At 39.7% G+C, this 19,708-nt stretch overlaps 1 protein-coding gene across 22 annotated transcripts in view; it reads left to right on the forward strand.

Annotated features, from left to right (window-relative positions):
* The window catches only part of CELF1 (CUGBP Elav-like family member 1), a 69,833-nt gene that overhangs the window by 18,223 nt on the left and 31,902 nt on the right, over positions 1–19,708 (forward strand). For 10 of the 22 annotated variants that reach the window (XM_069017233.1, XM_069017235.1, XM_069017229.1 and 7 more), the window contains 3 exons: positions 15,869–16,056; positions 16,831–16,913; positions 17,320–17,368. In XM_069017233.1, the coding sequence (XP_068873334.1) occupies positions 15,879–16,056; positions 16,831–16,913; positions 17,320–17,368 (310 nt within the window). In that variant the 5' untranslated portion in view covers positions 15,869–15,878. Of the gene's footprint in view, positions 1–8,527; positions 8,547–13,780; positions 13,904–15,868; positions 16,057–16,830; positions 16,914–17,319; positions 17,369–19,708 lie in introns of those variants that run through there. The other 12 variants (XR_011151373.1, XM_069017214.1, XM_069017213.1 and 9 more) reach the window with 5 other exon arrangements.

The following is a 19,708-nucleotide window of genomic DNA, read 5'->3' on the forward strand; positions in this document are numbered from 1 at the left end:
GACCTCTGTTTGGAAGTACCGGTTTGAGAGCATTTGTCTCCAGGCATTGTGTGGGTTCCAAAACACTCAACTTCTTTTCTAAATGACTGGTACTCTGTACTTTGCTCTTCCTGCTCCTTTGCTGTCCATTAGGACCATACAGAAGAATGGAAAGAGAGAATACTGGTCATTATGTTTGTGGCTTTTCTCTGAAGAATTTGCATCTTTTGAGACAGACTAAACTGATTAGGCCTAGTTTTTTAAACTCATGGGATTCTCCAATTGCAAAACACAGGTCCAGAATCAATATATTTGGATTACTTAGATAACAAAATAATCAGATTATTTAAATAAAATAATCACCAAGTTTCTGGTTGATGAAAATAAGTCACTTTTATTCAGTGCAAGATCTGTGATTTCTCATCTTAAGAGCAAAATGAAGTTGAATTCATCTGCCTAAACGTGAGTAAAAGGGGGGGTGAGGATGGAGTCTTTTCTTGAATATCTAATAATGGTATATAAAATTGTTTGTATACATCCCTGTATGAAATGCTCTTATAATGATTAACTCTACAGAGATACATCAGAATAAAACTGATGGCATTCTGGCTTCTGGTCTGGTACAGAGAATAAAACTGAGGAGGAGTCAGCTTTGCTTTGAGATGAGTCAATCCTACCTCAGTTGACTCTTGTCGTACACACATTTACCATGCTGAAACATGTCTGTGTTCAAATAAAATTTCTGCAGATAGGAGCCCCTTTCAAAATGGAAGTCTTTGGCATGGAGATAAAAATGGGCATTAAAAGATTGTAGATTGTCAAATGATAGTCATGGAATCTTCAAGGTTGGAAAAGACTCTTAAGATCACAGAGTTCAACCACTAACCTAACAGTGCCAATTATGTCACTAAACCTGTCCCTAAGCACATCTACACATTTTTCAAGTACCTTCAGGAATGGTGATTTTAACACTTCTCTGGGCAGTCTGTTCCAATGCTTGACAACCCTTTCAGTGAAGAAATTCTTCCTAATATCCAATCTAAACTTCCTCTGGTGTGACTTGAGGCCATTTTGTCTGGTCTTGTTACTTGGGATGAAAGACTGACCCACACCTCACTACAACCTCCTTTTAGGTAGTTGTAAAGAGAATAAGGTCTCCCTTCGGGCTTCTTTTCTCCAGGCTAAACAACCCCAGCTCATTCAAGTTTTCCCCATAAGACTTGTGCTCCAGAGCCTTCACCAGCTCTGTTACCCTTCTCTGGACAGGCTCCAGCACCTCAGTGTCCTTCTCATAGTAAGGGGCCCAAAACTGGATACAGCACTTGAGGTGTGGCCTCACCAGTGCTGAGTACACACAGTCACTGCCCTGGCCCTGCTGGCCACACTATTTTTGATACAGGCCAGGATGCCATTGGCCTTCTTGGCCACCTGGGCACTGCTGGCTCATGTTCAGCTGCTGTCGACCAACCTTCCTACGTCCTACTCTGCTGCGCAGTTTTCCAGCCCCCTTCCCCCAGCCTGTAGTGCTACATGGGGTTGTTGTGACCCAAGGGCAGGACATGGCACTGGGCCTTGCTGAGGCACACACAATTGGCCTCAGTCCATCGATCCAGCCTGTCCCAATCCCTCTGCAGAGCCTTCCTGCCCTCCTGCAGATTAAAACTCCCAACTAACTTGGTGTTGCCTGCTGCCTTGCTGAGGATGCACTTGATCCCCTCATTCAGATCATTGAGAAAGAGATTAAACAGGACTGGCCCTGATACTGAGCTCTGGGGCTCACCACTGGTGACCAGCCATCAGCTGGATGTAACTCCAGTCCCTACCGCTCTCTGGACCGAGCCATCCAGCCAGATTTTACCCAGCAAAGAATATACCCATTCACATAATGGGAAGTCACTTTGTCCAGGAAGATGCTGTCGGAAACAGTGTCAAAGGCTTTGTTGGAGTTCAGGTAGACAACATCAAAAGCCTTTCCACTGAGTGGGTCACCTGGACATAGGAGATCGGGTTGGTCAAGCAGGACCTGCCTTTCAGAAACCTGTGCTGGCTGGGCCTGGTTGTTCTCTGCGTGTTGTGTGATGGCACTCAGGATCATCTGCTCCATGACCTTCCCCATCCCAGAGGTCAGGCTCAAAAGCCTGTGCTTCCCCAGATCCTCCTTTCAACACTTCATGTAGCCACTGTAACATTTGCTTACTTCCAGTCAACTGGGACCTGCCTGGTTGAGCAGGACTGCTGGTAAATGATGGAAAGTTGTTGTGATAATGAGCAAGGCTGAGTCCCCAGGCAGGTGCAAAGGAGAGCCCTTTATTGGAGAAACCCGGCCTTTTTAAGCAGTTAGCCAGTTATCTGTTTACATAGTTTTAAAGCACAACAAACATAATTCAACCACCCACCATACACCATGATGTGAGCATGCAATGGTCACGCAGCATGTTTTTCTACCCTTAATTCAGCTGTGTCTCTTTCCCACAGTCCTTTTCTACTTAGCTGAAGTAACAGGCCTGAGCCATGATTCTACAAAGGCAACAAGGCCTTCATGCGACAGAAAGTGACTTGGCAGGCTTTTTCATCAGCTCTCTCAGTACCCATGGGTGGTACTTAGACAAGTCTCTAATTCTTTCTTCCTAGATTATAGGGGTTTCATTCTGCTCCCCATCTCTGTCTTTCATCTCAGGGGGCTGGGTACCCTGCAAACACTTGAACTTGTTACAAAGACTAAGGCATAAAAGGCATTAAGTACCTCTGCCTTTTCCTCATCCTTTTTCATTATATTTCCCTCTGCATCCAGTAAAATATGGAGATTTTCCTTAGCCCTCCTTTTGTTTCTAATGCATTTCAAAAAACATTTCTCATTGTCTTTATGGCAGTAGCCATATAAGTCTTAGTTGGGCTTTGGCCCTTCTAATTTTCTACCTGCATAACCTCATGACATCCTTGTAGTCCTTCCAAGTTGCCTGCCCCTCCTTCCAAAGACGATACACTCTTTCCTTCCCCTACTGAGTTCCAACCAAAGCTCTCTGCTCAGCCAGCCTGGTCTTCTTCCTCGCTGGCTCGTCTTTCAGCACATAAGGCCTGACCTGAGCCTTTAGGATTTCCCTCTTAAAGCACGTCCAGCCTTCCTGGACTCCTTTGCCCCTCAGAACTGCTTCCCAAGGGACTCCATCAGCCAGTCTCCGAAACAAGCCAAAGTCTCCCTCCAGAAGTCCAAGGTGGCAGTTCTGCTGGCATTCCCTCTTTACTTCTCCAAGGATCAAAAACTATCATTCTGTGATTGTGATGCCCAAGACAGCTTCCAGCATCACCCACCAATTCTTCCCTGCTTGCAAACAGCAGGTCCAGTGGGATGCCTTCCCTACTGGCTCCCTCACTGTCTGTGTCAGGAAGCTGCCATCCACACACTCTGAGAACTGTTTCCTCTCTGCTGTGTTGTATTTCCAGCAAACATCTGGTAAGCTGAAGTCCTCCACAAGAACAAAGGCTGGTGATAGTGAGACTTCTCCCAGCTGTGTGCATTGGTGTAGATGCACTTCAGTTGGGTTGTCAATCCTGCTGTCTTTTCAGGGACAGCTGTAATTCCTGCATTAAACTTGGAAGGCATTTTGGCTCTTCTGCTGTAAGAAGTTAATTCTTCCTCAATACTTCTAAAACCAGTTATAGTTTAGGAAAGTAGATGTAAAGTTATTTGATGATAGAATTATTTGTTTGTTTGAAGGAACTGGGTCAGAGTAGTATTTGTTCTTTCTGGGCTTTGCTCTTCTTGAAGTTGAAACCTACTACAGTATCTCATGGTTATTTAGACCTTATTAAAGAGTAAATGTTTAAATCAACATGGCTGTATTTTCTTAGTTGAGTAGAAAAACTGAGATACATCTATCATATTGATTCACTTTTGATTCTAGAGGCTTAGAAAGTTTAGGTACTTTTTCAGAATTAAACTCTCTGGCACTTAGATTGTGGTCCTGAGTAGCTTAAAAGCTAGTGAAGTTTTGCAGATGGCTGCTTATCCAAAATAGGCAGCAGGAGTCACAGCTTTGATTAGGAGACAAAATAACAACTTCCTCAATCAATCACATTTCTTCTGTACCAGGAGTGATGCTGGAACGTCCCTTGTTGCTTCTGTTTTTACCTCGCAATGTATGTAGTAGGTTGAATTGTTTGTCTTTTCAGGGATACCACGTCCCATTTCCATCTCCACTCTCCTCATGGACAGTGCTGGAGCTATATCTGTGTATCCTCATGCCAAGGGGAAATGATGCCTTATTGTGCTCTAAGTTGGTGGTCGACATAAAAATTATTATTGCAGTCATTATTGTTTGAACTGCGTAGTGTGCTCTCCTGGAGAGCCCCTGTCTAGGCTACATTTGAACTGTCTTCAGAGGACATGCAACAAAAAGCTTTCCTTTGGATAAAATGAAATGAGAGAGAAATAGTGTATTTTTGTAGTATAGTATTAACTGATTCTTGTTTGTATCTGCTACTATTTGTAGAAACAATTTGAGGTTAAAGGATTCCTCAAAATGGCTTGTGTGGCTATTCTGATAGCTGCAATGAAACTTGAGACTTGTTGCTTTTAGTCCAAAAGGTCTCTTGAAACTTAGAAGAAAAAAAAAAGACTATCAGAAAAAATTTTAAGCAGGTCTAACTGCTATTCTAAGACATTTCATTAAGGAGAGTAATAATTTGTAGTTTGTTCCTTTGAGTTAAGATAACATATTACATATCTTCAGTAAAAAAAGTAACTGGCCAGGTCTTACTTTAAGGTTTTACTTTACCTGTGCACAAGATGTGTTGCTTCCCATAAACTTAGAGGCATTTTTTATTCACTGAGGTTCTCCTCCTGCAGGTTAACATAACAATCTTTGTACATGGTATTGTCCTGGAATTGTACAGGTGGTTCTGTTGTTCCCCCTGGGTCCAATATGCAACCACACAGCATTCTCTGTGCAAATGTACTTGCTTTGCCTGCTGTAATGCTTTATGGCACGTTTGGCTTGAGGACAAGCAGACTGCTGAGAGCTTTCCAAGAACGAGTGGATTTCCAGGTCCTTACTAGAGGAATAACTTCTGGCTCTGTTTCAGTGTCAGAAAACTGTCCTAAAACATGTAGATGAGTCCTTAAAAATCTGGCGAATATTGTAGAGATTGCAAAATGGCTTTTTCTACTGTACCTTTTTGACTAAGTACAGAGCTGCAGATTCAGGTAATACAGGAAAGAACTGGAAAATACAGGGATATCTGAAACGAGATTTATAGGTACTGTGTTTGTACTTACAAACTAAAAAAGTTGAAACATATTTTAAGTTTTCTGTCCCATAGAATTGCTTGCAGCACAAAAAGATGGCCAGAAGTTTACCTTCAGCTATTTCTATATTTTAAAAAAAAAAAAAAAAAAAGGCATTTCTGTAAGCTCAGAGACAACATTTAGGGGAGAAAAAAAGGCCAAAGACACTCTTAAGTGGGATCTGAACCTTGCCTTCAGGGCAAGATTGCTTCCAAGCATTATATTCTTATTCTCCTGTACTAAAGGTTTAAGTGTTGTAGTGCAAGTGTGATTTGTCCTCTGTATTTCTGTGCATCTCAGGGTCTGAATTCAGTCAATCAACAAAAAAAAAGGGTGTGAGGGGAAAACTCAAACCTTGCTGCTGCCTTAAATGTTCCATCCTATCCGCTGTCCTTCCACAGGGTAGAAATGTGTGTCCTCTCTTCTTACACTCATTTCCTGCTTTGTCTCCTGTGTCATACAGCTGCCTTCATTTCCTCTTACTATTGTTGTGACCAAGCCACTTTTCCTACTTTCTCAAGAAGTTTTTTCTGTCTGCAGTGCCAAAGTGTCTACAGGTCTTTCCAACCTCTCTTAGGTACTTAAGGTCTCCATAGATTTTTATCTCTTCAAAAGTGCAAGCACTGTTATGTTCTAGTATTGTGATTATAAAAACTGAAAATGCTTTTCAAAATCGAACTACTGGAATGTTTGCATATGTTAAAAAAAATACAATTTTAAACCAAAATTTTCTTTTACATAATTTCCGGTAGAGTTTAAGCAGTACCTGAAATAGGCATTTCATGTCATTTACAAAAAAAAAACCAAAACAAAACAAACCAGAACCTAGAGGTAAGGATAAAGAGCTTTAATTTTTTTAATTGTTTCTGTTATTGTTGTCTTTAATATACTGGAACGAGGGGAAGAAGCCTGTACATGTCTGCTTTGAAAGCAGTTGCCCTGGGATACAACAATGCTTCTTCCTGGTATCAAATATTAATTGTAAAATGTCTTGCTAAGAGGGTTAAGCATGTGATGTTTACTCCTTGCCTGTGATTTGCCAAAACTAATTTTTCTAGGGAACCTGCATTAAGGCTTGTCTGTTCCACAGGTACAGGGGCTCTAACAGGTTGTCCTGCATTAATTGCTTCAAACTCATCATTTGGTCTTTTAGCAGTTAATTTGCTTTTTTATGCCTCATGTCTGGTATCTTTAATACAGTATCTTCTCAGCCAGACCTTTGTTGTCTTCTTTGCATCACAGTAAGTTTTCCTGTGTCATGTGCTTTAGTTTTAAATTCACAACTACGATTTTTGTCTCCTTCTTCATTCCCATAGTCTGAAAAAGACAGGGAAATCTGCAAAACAAAATTTATCAGGGAAGGACAGAAGTGTAACATAAATTTCAGATCACTGTTCTGAAGGTAACAATTAAGAACTTTAATTACAAAATTAAAGCTAGCAAAAGAAAATATCTTACAATGTAAGAGAAAGAAAACAATCCAGGTACCTCTTCTTACATTTCTATGAAGATTAATGTAAGCATGTAATACATGATTGGGGAACAGGTATAAGAAGGAGACAATTAAACACCAAAGAGAAGATGAGATTTCTAGCTGTCTTAATTTGAAGATTTTACTTACATATAGACGTATTTTTTCCTTATTTCACTGTGCTAATGAAGTAGTCTACTGTCCTAGTGCTGCACAACTACTCTCCTTGAAAACAGAAGTGAGTACATACTGTGTGCCTTTGGAAAAATCCACATAAACTAACTGAATTGTCTGTCACTGTTCATAGCACTATAGCAGACTGAGGTATTTGAAATTCTTTGGAGGTTTTTTGTGTAAAAAAAATAATTAAATAGATACAGGTTCTGGAAAGAATAGTTGTGATATACCTCTAGGTAAAGAATAGTTGTGGTATACCTTGAGGTAGTGCTTTGAAGGCTATCAGCTTGCTAACTCCCCAGTGACAATAGGGTAATGAGAAATTTATGGTCACAGATAGGTGTTTTAGGTCACTGTCAGGAGGTAGTCTGATGGCCAGTCTATTCCATTTTTCTCTCTTTGGTAATGCCTGTGCGAGCCTTTGTAGCATCATCACTGAAGCAGCAGACACAGCTGCAGCGGGTCAAGCACTGAGTTAGCAACCTCATGCTGCTGTGTTAGCTGACAGCTGTGCACTAAGAAAGTAAAACTCAGGGTAGCATCGTGCAGCTGTTCTGCCCTAGAGAAGCAGATCATTGTCTGCAGAGCTGTGGCTTGCTCACATCGCAGAATTCCAATACCCACAGCCTGGTCAGAATATTCACAGGACAGTCCTGAGTCCCCTCTCAAGCAAGCAAATTAAGAGGCAATGTATCAGAAGATGAGAAAAAAATTGAGTTAGTGTGTAGGCCACTGCCTTAAACTTTGTGAACTTCATTCATGTGCTAGAAGAGTGTCTTAAGACTGATAATTTTCTGAGTTCTCATTAGATGTGCTGTCAATAGCAGTTACTGGCAAAGCAGGACCTAGTTTGCCGTTTGGGGTGGGGTTTTTTTGACTTCTTGGATTTGAACAGATGTTGTAACCTGTTTCCTGGTAGATAAGCTCTCATATTGCAGTGCTACTGTCTGCCATTTGGTGTAAGTTATCCTCAGGAGTGAGCCAGATATTGAGCGTATCACAGATTGAATTTGTTCATCAGTTGTGTGGTGGCATATTGAAAGCAATTGCAAGGCATTTTAAAAAGAAGGGAAAGGGTATATAGTGGTTGCTGTCTGTGCATTTAGTGACTGGACAAGCAGGAATGGCTTCAAACTGAGAGTAGGTTTAGATCAGATGTTAGGAAGGAATTCTTTACTATGAGGGTGGTGAGGCACTGGAACAGGTTGCCAGGAGAATTTGTGGATGCCTCACCCCTGGAAGTGTTCAAGGCCAGGTTGGATGAGGCTCTGAGCAACCTGGTCTTGTGGAAGGTGTCCCTGCCCATTGCAGAGGGAGTTGGAACTAAGTGATCATTAACATTCATTCCAACCCATTCTATGATCCTGTAACTCTGTGATTCCTTCTTGAAAACATTTGAATCCACTGTTCATACTCAAATAAATTTGTCAGACCAGTAAATGTATCAAGGCATTAAGTTACTGATAATTTAGCATTAAGTGAAGGGGACGTCAAAATAGAACATTCAACTCTTGCTCTTTTCCATGAGTGAGCAGTAGCTCTGAACCGGTCTGGCTGTTGGCTGTGGTCTACACATAAATAAACAGGGAGAAGTCACTGAAGGATCTTGGGATATACAAGATTTAGTCTAAGAAGGTAAGACATGCCCATAGAAACAGCTTTTTTTTTTTTTTTTTTTTAATTCTGCTTTTGGTATGTATTGGCATATTTTGTTAAAGGTTACCTCTCTAGTGTATGGGTTTATTGTATAGCAAACAGTATTCTCAGTTCTCTGTCCCCAGGAAAGCATCACTGCCCTCTGGTTTGTCTATGTGACGTCTGGAAATTGAAGAGCTAAGGGAAGTTACTTGGGTTTTTGCATTGAGTTGGTACAAAGCTGAGAACAGAGCCTTCTCTTCTACCACAGCTTTCAATCCCTTGATTTCTCTCTGAAACATCATTTTTAAGCAATAGGTCTTTCCTATTATTTTCATTTCCTATTATGACCAGCTTAGTTCAGAACCCTTTTATCCAACAGACTTATATAGGTATAGGACTTTATATACTGCTTTGCCACCTCATAGTTGTGATATCAGTGGCTACAGAGAAGCAGTAACTTTTGTGTGTTTAATTCAAACATTGTCTTCCATATCTATTTTCCCATGAAGATGTTGTGCTGCATGTGTTGATTAAAAAAGGTAAAAAGTTGTGACTAGGGACATTGAGAACTGCCAGACTGGACATATTCTGGTTTTCGATTTCTTTCTGATAATGCCTAGTACTATAGGCATTAGACAAATGGATCTAAAATCTTTATTGATTAGGCTGTGTTTAAAGATGATGTTACTTAGTTGTTCCTTCCTAACGTTAACTAGAAGGTGTAATTCTTATATGCAGTATTTTGAGGCAGATAGCCCATGGGTTATCTGTTTAAAAAAAATAGTTGGGATTTTTATGTATGTGCAGTAAATAAAAGTGGGAAAAAATATCCCTGCATGCGTCCAGTTGTGTTCAAGCCTTGTCAAGCTTTGACAGGATTACAAAAGTCACCACCACTAAATATTTGTGAATTTAGTTAAGAAGTGTTCCCTCTTAACAGTTTCAATTTGCCTTTGCCAGACTCCTGTTTTACTCCTGTGAACATAGGAAACTACAATTGCTTTGTGAATTGCAGGGCAGTAGATTCTGTGGGAAGTGAATGTTGCATAGCAGGAAGAACAGATAAGCATATGTATTTGGGGAGGCCCATAAACAATATGAAAGAAAATGTACCTGTGTGTGTTTCTTGTCTATCTTTTTATTAGCTTCACTGTTTGGAATTAATTAGAATAACAAATTTGTTCACTTCAGTGCCAAGTTTCATCTCCTTTTTCAAGAAAAATAATTCCCTAACTTTTCAAAATAAATTTTATATAATTTACTTCTATCATTTGTCTTTACTATCAAAAAAAAAAGGTGTGTTTAGCTGCTGCTTCATTTTCTCTTTCTAAGAGTACTTAGGCAGAGACAGCCTCATCCTGTAAGCCAGCAGGTTGGGTGCCTTGCTGTTTCATCTGCTGGCAGAGAGCTCAGCGTCCTGGGGATTCTTCAGTCAGACGAAAGTTCATCATTCATTCCTTTTGAGCTTTTAGAGAATTAATTGAAGTAGAAGCTACAGAACTTCCTTCACAAGCCAGAGAAGTAGATCAAGAATGTATTCATGTACCTCAAAAATTTTTCCCCAGAAATATTTTGAGGATAGGGAGAGGGGAAAAAAGCTTTTAGTAGGATCTATTTTTAGAATTAAATTTACTTACCTAATTTTTAAAAATTCATCTGTGTCTAGATCTCGTTTATCTGCTCTCAGATAAATGTGTAAGAGGGAGCACCGCAAAGTTTTTGTGTTTCCAAGATAAAGGCAGTTGTCTTCCCCTCCTATCCCTTTTCTCCACCTGGGAACTTCTACAAAAGTTCATATAAATAAAAATGGTTTTAAGTTAATTTAATCTGAATTGTAGGCAGCCCAAAAACTTCATGTATTTTGATGGTAAATTCAATATTCTGAATGTGTCAGATTTGTGTATCCACAGTGCGTAACAGTCAAAGAGATTGGCAGAGGAAGAAACTGCAGTTTTGGCAAGTAGGTAAGGGGCTTTTTGTACCCAGTGAGGCATGGGGAGACAGTTTGGATTTCAACACAGGCAGAAAACATTCTGACCACATGCTTACACGATCAACAATGAAACAACAAAATATTGACAAGCAGCTACTGTATTTTGATGCATTTAATCTAGGGGTTATCAGTTTAAAAACAAAACTGCAATTCAGCAGCACCGTTAGAATCTGGATATGCACGGATAATACAAGGGGAAGTTTATTCTAGGACCTGTCTCCTTCAGAGCTTCACAGTGTCTGATTTCCCCATAGCCTACATCCTTTCCCATAGCTTGCTCTCATCATGCCAGTAGTCCCCCAGCTTCAGATTTGTGCATGCTGTCTGAGTACAGAATGTATAAAATAAAAGATGGCATTATCTTCAGCTTTCACAGTTACTTGCTCATTAGAACTAGGCTTTCTTAGGAAATAAAATGTGACACAGGATTTTTGGTTTTGTGGTGAATTTGGGTTGGGTTTTTTTTTTTGCCCTAGGATGTGATGTAATTCTGTAATGTTAAAAATAAAAGCAAAAAACTTTCAGCATTTGTACTCTGCAGTCTCTGAGGAGCACATATAATGACACATTATGCAGCATCATCTAGGGCTTCAGAAGTGTAAAAATTGAGATCTAATGTGTAGTATGTAGAAGTTTTTTAATGTTCATATTGTCAGATGAGCACCACATTTTAATGTGTAGCTACAGTCCATAGAGCTTGGAATTTCAGACATTGTTTCTGTTATCCTTTGAATAGAAACAGTCAAAGAATGGATCTGGAAGCCAGCAGGAATTTGACATCTGAGCAAAAAATAAGTGTGTTTAGCTCCCTTATTTTTCTTTGTGAGAAATGGTTAGGATGACTTTTTTTTTCTAATTTTAAAGAAACACTTTTTCCTCATTCTTATTTCTGTGCAGTAGTGAAATACAATCTTTTTCCACTTTTTCTGATATTCTCACAAGTGGAGTCTGTAAGTCTTTTAATGTCACTAGCTTGAAGCCTTCAGCTAAATAACTCCAAGCCAAGCCTGTTTGTACACTAATGTTTTGTCACTGAGGTTGCCATCGTTACTTCAGAAGTATGGCACACAGAGGCACTGAGTCTTGGCTAACTTATCTTCAGACACTTATTCGCCATTCTAGTATTGATTCTTCCTTTCTGACAAATTGTCCCTGTAATGCTGCAGTTTTGTCTTAATGGAACAAGAAGATAGGACTTTGATTTTGAGGAGCAGAGAGATGGGGGAAAAGGGTGGGCATAGGATCAAATCGTAATGGTGTAGTGATTTTCTTCAGTAAACGAATCAATCTCAGCAGCATTTTTAAAACCCGTTTCTAAACTATGCATTGCCAGCATTGTCTGTCATCGAACCTACAGTGAACATGGCAGCTGGGGCATTTTACTGGCTGCTGGAAAAAGCTAATGAATGAAAGACCTGAAGGAATGACTTCTGGTCGTCCTGGATAGGGCCAGAATTTACAGTGTTGGTCTATAGATTTATGTCATCTAGGAATCACAACCTGTAATCTGTTGTTCTAGTCATATAAATCTGAAATGTTTTTCTCTGCAGTCTCATTTTAGACAAATGCATGAAATGGGCTCTAGGCTCAATTTAACATTTGAGTATGATAAATACGATGGATTTTACTCAACTTGGCATTTTTCAAGTGGGAAGCCTGTAATATGTGTCTAAAGGTAGATAGAACAATTTAATTTGCTGAAAGCTGTAAAATAGACCTGTGCTCCCTAATTGCATATTTGCATGTTCTTAACAATGGTGCTTAGCAGATAGGTTACACCTTTTCCTTTAAAGAATAAGGACTCTTGCATTTGTCACATAGTAAGAGCATGCATGAAGTAGTTACTATTGAATATCTGATGCATGAGAAATTCATGTCCTCTCTTACTTTGCAGTGATATGCAGATCTCTTTGTATTACAGGATGTAGCCCCTTTTAATTAACCTCACTGTTGGCAAAAGATAAGAAATGTTCTCTTTTTTTATTTTTTTAGAGGTCAGAAACATTGTTTATGAAAGAACAATTGACATACTGTAAGTGTGCAAGCTTAAATAAAGCTGTATATATTGGCCAGTCAGAATAACTGCAAGTACATATTGCAGTCATTGACAGAGGAGAAAGATGTGAGCATGCAGTCCTTGCTTCTCTGACAGGTTATTTCGTGGTTATATCGACCATATGTAAGGGTTCTGGTCTCAAGTTAGGCTCTAATTAGCAATTCCTCCTGGAATGCTCTGACACACCAGAACCCTGTAGAGTGCCTCTACAGCACTCACTCCCCACAATCAAATATTTCTGCATTTCACAGTGTATCATTTTTATCCATATTATCTCCCCATTAGTTTGGATATTGGAGATTTAACAAGAAGCCTGTATTGCATATATAAATACATCTCACAGTTCCTTGATCAACATACTATGTCCCTTTTAATGATGAAGCAGCTGAGGTGTTCTGATCAGTGTTCTCAAAGATTATAAAACGGTTTTCAATAAATCACTGGGTTTTTTCCCCTTCTTTGTCATTTATAGGCTCTGTATATCTGGATTTATAGATGCATGATAGATGAAGTATTGTTTGCAGAACAATGTAAGTTTTGCTTCTATCAAAGGAATTGGTTTTGATAGTTTTCAAGAAAAGGAATTTTTGAGTAATCAGATCTTCCTAGCTTTGATTTTTTTGGCAGGTTTGGAGAAAAATTGTGGTTGGCTTTTTTTGCCATAGAAGTTGAGAGTGTCAGTAGTAGAGCACAAGGTGAAGAGAGTGAAATCAGCTATTAAAAATGTTTATGGTGAAGGAGCCTCTTGACTTCACACCGGAGTACTGCTGATTTGGAAAGTGCATTTCTGAACCTGAAGGCCTTGGTCTGCCATTTTGGGAGACAAGGAGTTAGTTGGGGATGGAAAGACTGGAGTTTGTATTCTTTCTGCTCTGTTACCCATTGCTATCTTCATGGATCTGACACTCTGTTTATCTGACAGTGCACTCAGTACTGCTTCGCCAGGGAAAATTGCACAAAACAAGCCTAGTGCATCAGCATTTTCATTGTGTATTAAGCTGAGCCTCCCTTCACATGGTCACATCCCCTTTTTAATCTGGGATTCCATGTCCCTTTCCCAGTCCAGCCTGTTTCTGTGGTGTCTATTGCTGGTCTCCCTGAGCTTCTGTTTCTGTGGTTTGAGTGTTTTTTGTGTGGCTGAGTGTTAAGACCTGCAGGACTTTTGGAAGTGGCGTTGTTTGGGGGTTAGGCAATACACTGATTTAGTGTTAGTAGTTTGTCATAGACTGAGGTGATGGCCGCGTTCAAGTTGGATTTCCTCCCAGAGATGATGGTGGACCATTGCTCCTTGAATGCAAGCCCTGTGTAAGTATTTTCCTTTTATGTCAAGCTTCTGCTGTCTGATGGGGCAGAGGGGGACAGGAAGGAGAGATGAGAGAGCTTGCAGTTTGTTTTCTTGAAGAAATCCTAGTGGTCATGGAAAATTGATGTTGATTTCTAGATGGGGGGAAAATGGTCTGATAATTGTGGCGATAAGGACTAAGGAGGAATAAAGCTGTTTGACTATATTGTTTATAGTATGCTACAGGTGCTGATATTATAAAATGGATTATAAATCTGTTGTGGGGAGAACATTTTCTGTTCTTCCCTATTAATGACTCCAGATTAAACCTTTTAATTTGGAGTAAAATATTCCTTGAATACTGTTGAGGTCATGTTAAGAGTTGCCCAATTAACAGGAGCCATGTTGTGCTCTTGAAGCTACCCGTGGAAGGCAGGGCTGAAAATTATTATTGGAGAGGGTAAACAATTTCCAACTGTTCTTAACTGAAATGGAAAGGGGTAGTTTACATCTTTGTAAAAGGTATTGTTTCTCTTGGCTATTTGGAGTGGTGCTGACCCTTTCTGAGCGGAAAGGTGGAGAGGAGTGAAAGGATTTATGATGATTCCCTTCCCTTCTCTTCTAGTAAGAAGCTTTGTTTTGAGGTCTGTTCATACAGCTACAAAATTAGGAGCTTTCCCTAGCATCAGTTTTTCCTTAGGCTCTGAACAGCAATGTATTGATGGGAAAAATTACTAAATGTTACCAGGCTTCAAAATTTCTTTTTTTTATTCTATTTGGGGAAAATATGATTTCAGATGGACAGTGAGAGAAATACTATCGTGCAGTTAGTAAGCCATTCAAACTATCTTCAAAGGAAAAAAAGCAGAGATGAAGAGAGCTGACTACTGGAAGAAGACCACCTGTATTCTTCAACAAAGTGTTTGGGGGTGGGGGGACTCATTGTATAGTTGCTGTTCCACTCCCCATGTCCTTTCTAGATTATGCAGGGATTGGTCAGCAATTTTAACCAACTAATCACTATAGCTACAATAGGATGTCATTACAGGCAGACTTCTGCAGGGATAGGGGCTCTGGTGTACCAGGCTGGGAGTACTGATAACAAGACATCACATTGCACCTAACAAAAAATGAGGGGTCAATACAGAGAGCAGTGTAGGACTCTGAACTGGCTGGGTGGAGCATAACACAACTTTCATTAATAGGGTGTAAACTGTTCACATGGCTAGACAGAATGCCTTGAAACCTGTTGAGGATTCCCTTACTCAAAACTTCTGTGTTGTTGTAGTCTAAGAAGTGACTTCTTTTTCTGTGTTAGAATCTTGACATTATTGAACCTGATTCAGTCTGCGACTAGCTGGATTGTCCAATCCCAGCCTGTTCATGTACAATCTAAGCCTGTTTTTTTGCCAATTACTGTTGAAAGCTCCCTAGTTTCACAAAGAAGTATTGCCCTGTAAACCTTTAAAGAAACTTATCATTGAATCAGTTGATTCTGTTTCTCTTTTTTAAGATGGATCTTCACCTTGGGAAACAGTTACAATTAGTCTCATTTAAAAGCGTTGTAATAACATTCTCTCATTTTCAGTGATTACTGATAACTTTGGTAGTTTGGAGGTAGACTGAGCTTAGGTTCCTTTCGGTTCTGGTTGCTTTTTCCGTAAAATTTTACGTGGTTGAATTAGTGATATTTTTCAGTTATCTCAGCAGATTTATATCCTGAATCCCAGATGTTGACTACACTATGGAAACAGAGTTTTAAACAGCTGTGTTGAGTGTGTTTGGTTTTCAAGTACACAGCTTGCCAGTGAATGTGAATGTACTCTGGTATGCATACTGGGAATGTGCAAGAGTTTCTCTTTATATTTTCATCATCCACATTTATATATGTATAGAAAACTATTTTTTCTTCAATTTTGCTGTAAGCATGCTTTTGTCTAGAAACTGTAGTAAGATGTAAACTAGAAACTCCTTCTTGTTTTTCATAGCTCAAAGAAAATGAATGGCACACTGGATCACCCAGACCAACCTGATCTAGATGCTATCAAAATGTTTGTGGGTCAAGTCCCACGGAGCTGGTGTGAGAAGGATCTAAGAGAACTTTTTGAACAGTATGGTGCTGTCTATGAAATCAATGTCTTGCGGGACAGGAGCCAAAACCCTCCTCAAAGCAAAGGTGAGAACTTCTGCACTTCTCTTGAGAGACTTGGAGTTTCAACCACTTTCTCATAGTTGCAGTCTTAGCTGTGTGCTTATTCAAACAGCCCTGTAGAAGCTCAGTGTGACCAGGTGTGCATGCAAGCCCAAATTTTATAAAGTCTTTCAGTGTATTTGTCTAATTATGCTTGAATTGTGATCCAGTCATTAGCTGAGAAAAATAATTTCTTTTTTTAGAGCTCAGCAGTGATGGAGATGCTTGAGGAGTATGGATTATAATTGCAAAGCAAAACATCCAGTTAATACTGTGTTGCTCCAGAGCATCACTGTGATGATGTGATATGATCAAAATATTGCTGGATGGGACACAGTTTTAGACAAAACATGAAATTGAGGTCTTAGTCGTTCATGTAAATCGAATACTTGTAAACATGTATTACTAAATTTTGTGCCTGGATTTGCAGTTCAGTTATTTCAATATTTCCTGTGAAGCTAGGTAGGGTTTTGGTACTAGGAAATTACTGAGTTTGAAAATGAAGTAGCCAACAGATGTATCTAAGTGTTTGTTTTAATGGTGTAGTAGTGATGTTGGGTCAGTTCTGAACATATTCTATTTTATTACACTTGGAAATCTTTTTTAAACTGTCACAGTCAGTAGCACCTACCTGTTTCAGTGCTAACCTCTTCTACTTATACATTTTGCATTGGAAGGATGGAAGTGGGGCTTGCAATTCCTGTACAGCACTCCAAGATTGAGTGTTCTTTCCTGGCGAGCATTTTGTTTCAATTGCAGGGTGCTGTTTTGTTACATTTTATACCCGTAAAGCTGCACTAGAAGCACAGAATGCTCTTCACAACATGAAGATCCTCCCAGGGGTAAGAGCAGAGCCCTGCTTTCTTCACAACTCTGTCTTGTTTCTCTGAGCTCCAGCGCCACTGAAGTACAAACAAGTTGTGTTGCCTAAAATAATGTTGTAAAAAAGCTATTCAAAAGATCGTTGTTGTGAGATCTATATAATAACAGATCTTATGGGAATTTGGGAGTATTCAACAGAATAATATGGTAGTGAAGTGGGTGGGCATGGCTTTTATAATACTCTGAAGAGGAATGATGGCATATAATTAGGAAGACCTTTCTTCCTGCAGTTTTTGTAGTGTTACATATGCACCTCTCTAGAGGCAATTTGGGCTACAATTTCTTTCTTTCACAATTCTTATGGCATGTATTTCATATAGCACGAAGTGAATGTATCTGGGATTAAATAATCTTCTTGCATTTTAGATGCACCATCCTATCCAGATGAAACCAGCTGACAGCGAAAAGAGTAATGGTAAGCTTTACTAAAGTCCCAGTTTGGTGTCATCATTTGTGCTAGTCAGGAAGTTTGAGGATTTCCCTTTTGCTTAACAGCTTCTGATGAAGTCTTGAATTGCAGGCCTTATTTTTTAAAGAAAAAAGTGAAAAGAGAAAGGTGTGTTTTCAATATAGTAGGTAGTGTGAGTGATGTCTCTAAAATTCCATGACTCAGAGTATCTCCCCCTCTGCTGCTTGTGGTAGAACCACGTTGTCAGTTAGGGAAACATCCAGTGAGTTCTTCTTTGTACTAAGGTGGTTTAAATCTTTGTTGGGGACATGGACAGTGGGATTGAGTGCATTCTCAGCAAGCCTATGGGTGATGTCAAGCTGAGTGCTGTGGTTGATACCCTAGAGGGAAGGGAAGCCATCCAGAAGAGCCTTGACAGGCTGGAGAGGTGGGCCTGTGCTGACCTTATGAAGTTCAACAAGGCCAAGTGCAAGGTCCTGCAAACATGGATACAGGTTTGGTGATGAGCAGATGGAGAGCAGCCCTGAGAAGGACTCGGGGATATTTGTGGCTGAAAAACTGAATATAAACAGACAGTGTGCACTTGCAGCCCAGAAAGCCAGTCATACCCTGGGCTGCATCTAAAGGAGGGGCAACAGGTTGAAGGGGTGATTCTCCCTCTCTGCTGTCATGAGACCCCACCTGTTGTACTGCATCCAGCTCTGGGACCTCCAGCATAAGACATGGACGTGCTCAAGCACCTTCAGGGAAGGGCCATCAAGATAATCAGAGGAATGGAGCAACTTCCCTATGAGAACAGGCTGAGAGAGCTGGGGTTGTTCTGCCTGGAGAAGGGAAGGCTCTAGAGAGACTTTCTAGCAGCCTTCCAGTGTACCTGCAGGGGGCCTAGAAGGAGGATGTGGAGGGATTGTTTATCTAGGAGTCTAATGATAGCACAAGGGATAACAGTATTAAACTGAAAGAGATTTGGATTAGATTTTATGAAGGAATTCTTTACTGTGAGGGTGGTGAGACACTGGAACAGATTACCCAGAGGAACTGTGGATGCCCCATACTTGGAAGTGTTCAAGACCTGTCTGGATGGGGCTTTGAGCAGCCTGGTCTAGTCAAAGGAACTAGGTGATCTTTAAGATCCTTTCCAAACGAAACTATGATTGTATGAAATCTAGAAGCGCCTTTTCAAGTGTTTGTCCAATGTGAAGCAAGGCCTGTTGCAGCTAGGGTGGAAGTCAAAAATACTTCTTGTAGCACACAAGAGAGGTTGAGAATTAACAGCAGTTCAGTAGAGAAGAAAAATGGATTATATCTACACATTGGCCATTTCAGATGGATGAAGAATTTAGCATCTACCACCGGGTAAATGATCATTTATCCATGCATTTCCTTGTGAGTTTATATACATACGTACATGCATGTATCTCTTTTGCCGCAACATAAGCAAAGAAAGCTTTTAGCATCCTGTAGTTTCAGCCTTTCTAGGCTTGGCCAAATTTTATTTTCTTCATTTGCAGTAGTTTGTGTTGCATCATGGAGAAGATAGTCCTGGTTTGAGAAAGCTTACCTCTTAATATAATTGAAAACAGAAGATGGAATAAATGGGTAGCATATAGTAGGAGAAATTCCATCTGCAGATTCCTCCATGGGTATACAGGACATGTTCCTGTGTAAATATATCTAGAAAGGAGAAATTCTTTTGAATTTTGTTGGGAGGAGAACAGAATAAGTTCTCTAAACTAAAACTGATCTTGCATTACATACAAACACACATACAAATATCCTGGGAAAATAATGGAAAGAGAGAAAAGTATTTAATGGAATTTTAGGATGGTAATTCTGAGGCTATTATTTAACTCTTGAGTATAATAACAAGTGAAGGTGACAACAATAAATAAGAAAGCATTAGTTATGAAAGTATTGGAACTTGCCACTTAGAAAAGGGAGTCTGGATCTCTTGAACTAAAATGGACTGCTAAAAGGATTTGAAAGCAGCTTTCTGCTCTAAGACCAGAAAGTGAATTGGGTACAGCATGAAGATTTAATGGCCAGTTAAAGCTGTGTCTGCTGGAATAGTTTGGAGTTTTCCCTTCCAGCACCATAGAAGACTCAACAAATGAGTTGATTTCCCCTCACTATAGCACTGAATAGGAGAAGACTTTATTGAAGCTTCAAAATGTGCTAGAGCCTTCATCATACTATATTTTATATTGTGATGAATGTCATATATCTAAACGGTTTTATATTTTCAAGTGGTATATATAATTTGCTTCATCCTTTAAAATAAAGTGTTTTAGAGGTGATTGGCATCCTTAAATAAGTAAATCAAGAGTATAAAATTCTGCTCTGAAT

This window comes from Aphelocoma coerulescens, chromosome 5 (assembly GCF_041296385.1).
Source record: "Aphelocoma coerulescens isolate FSJ_1873_10779 chromosome 5, UR_Acoe_1.0, whole genome shotgun sequence".
NCBI lineage: Eukaryota > Metazoa > Chordata > Aves > Passeriformes > Corvidae > Aphelocoma > Aphelocoma coerulescens.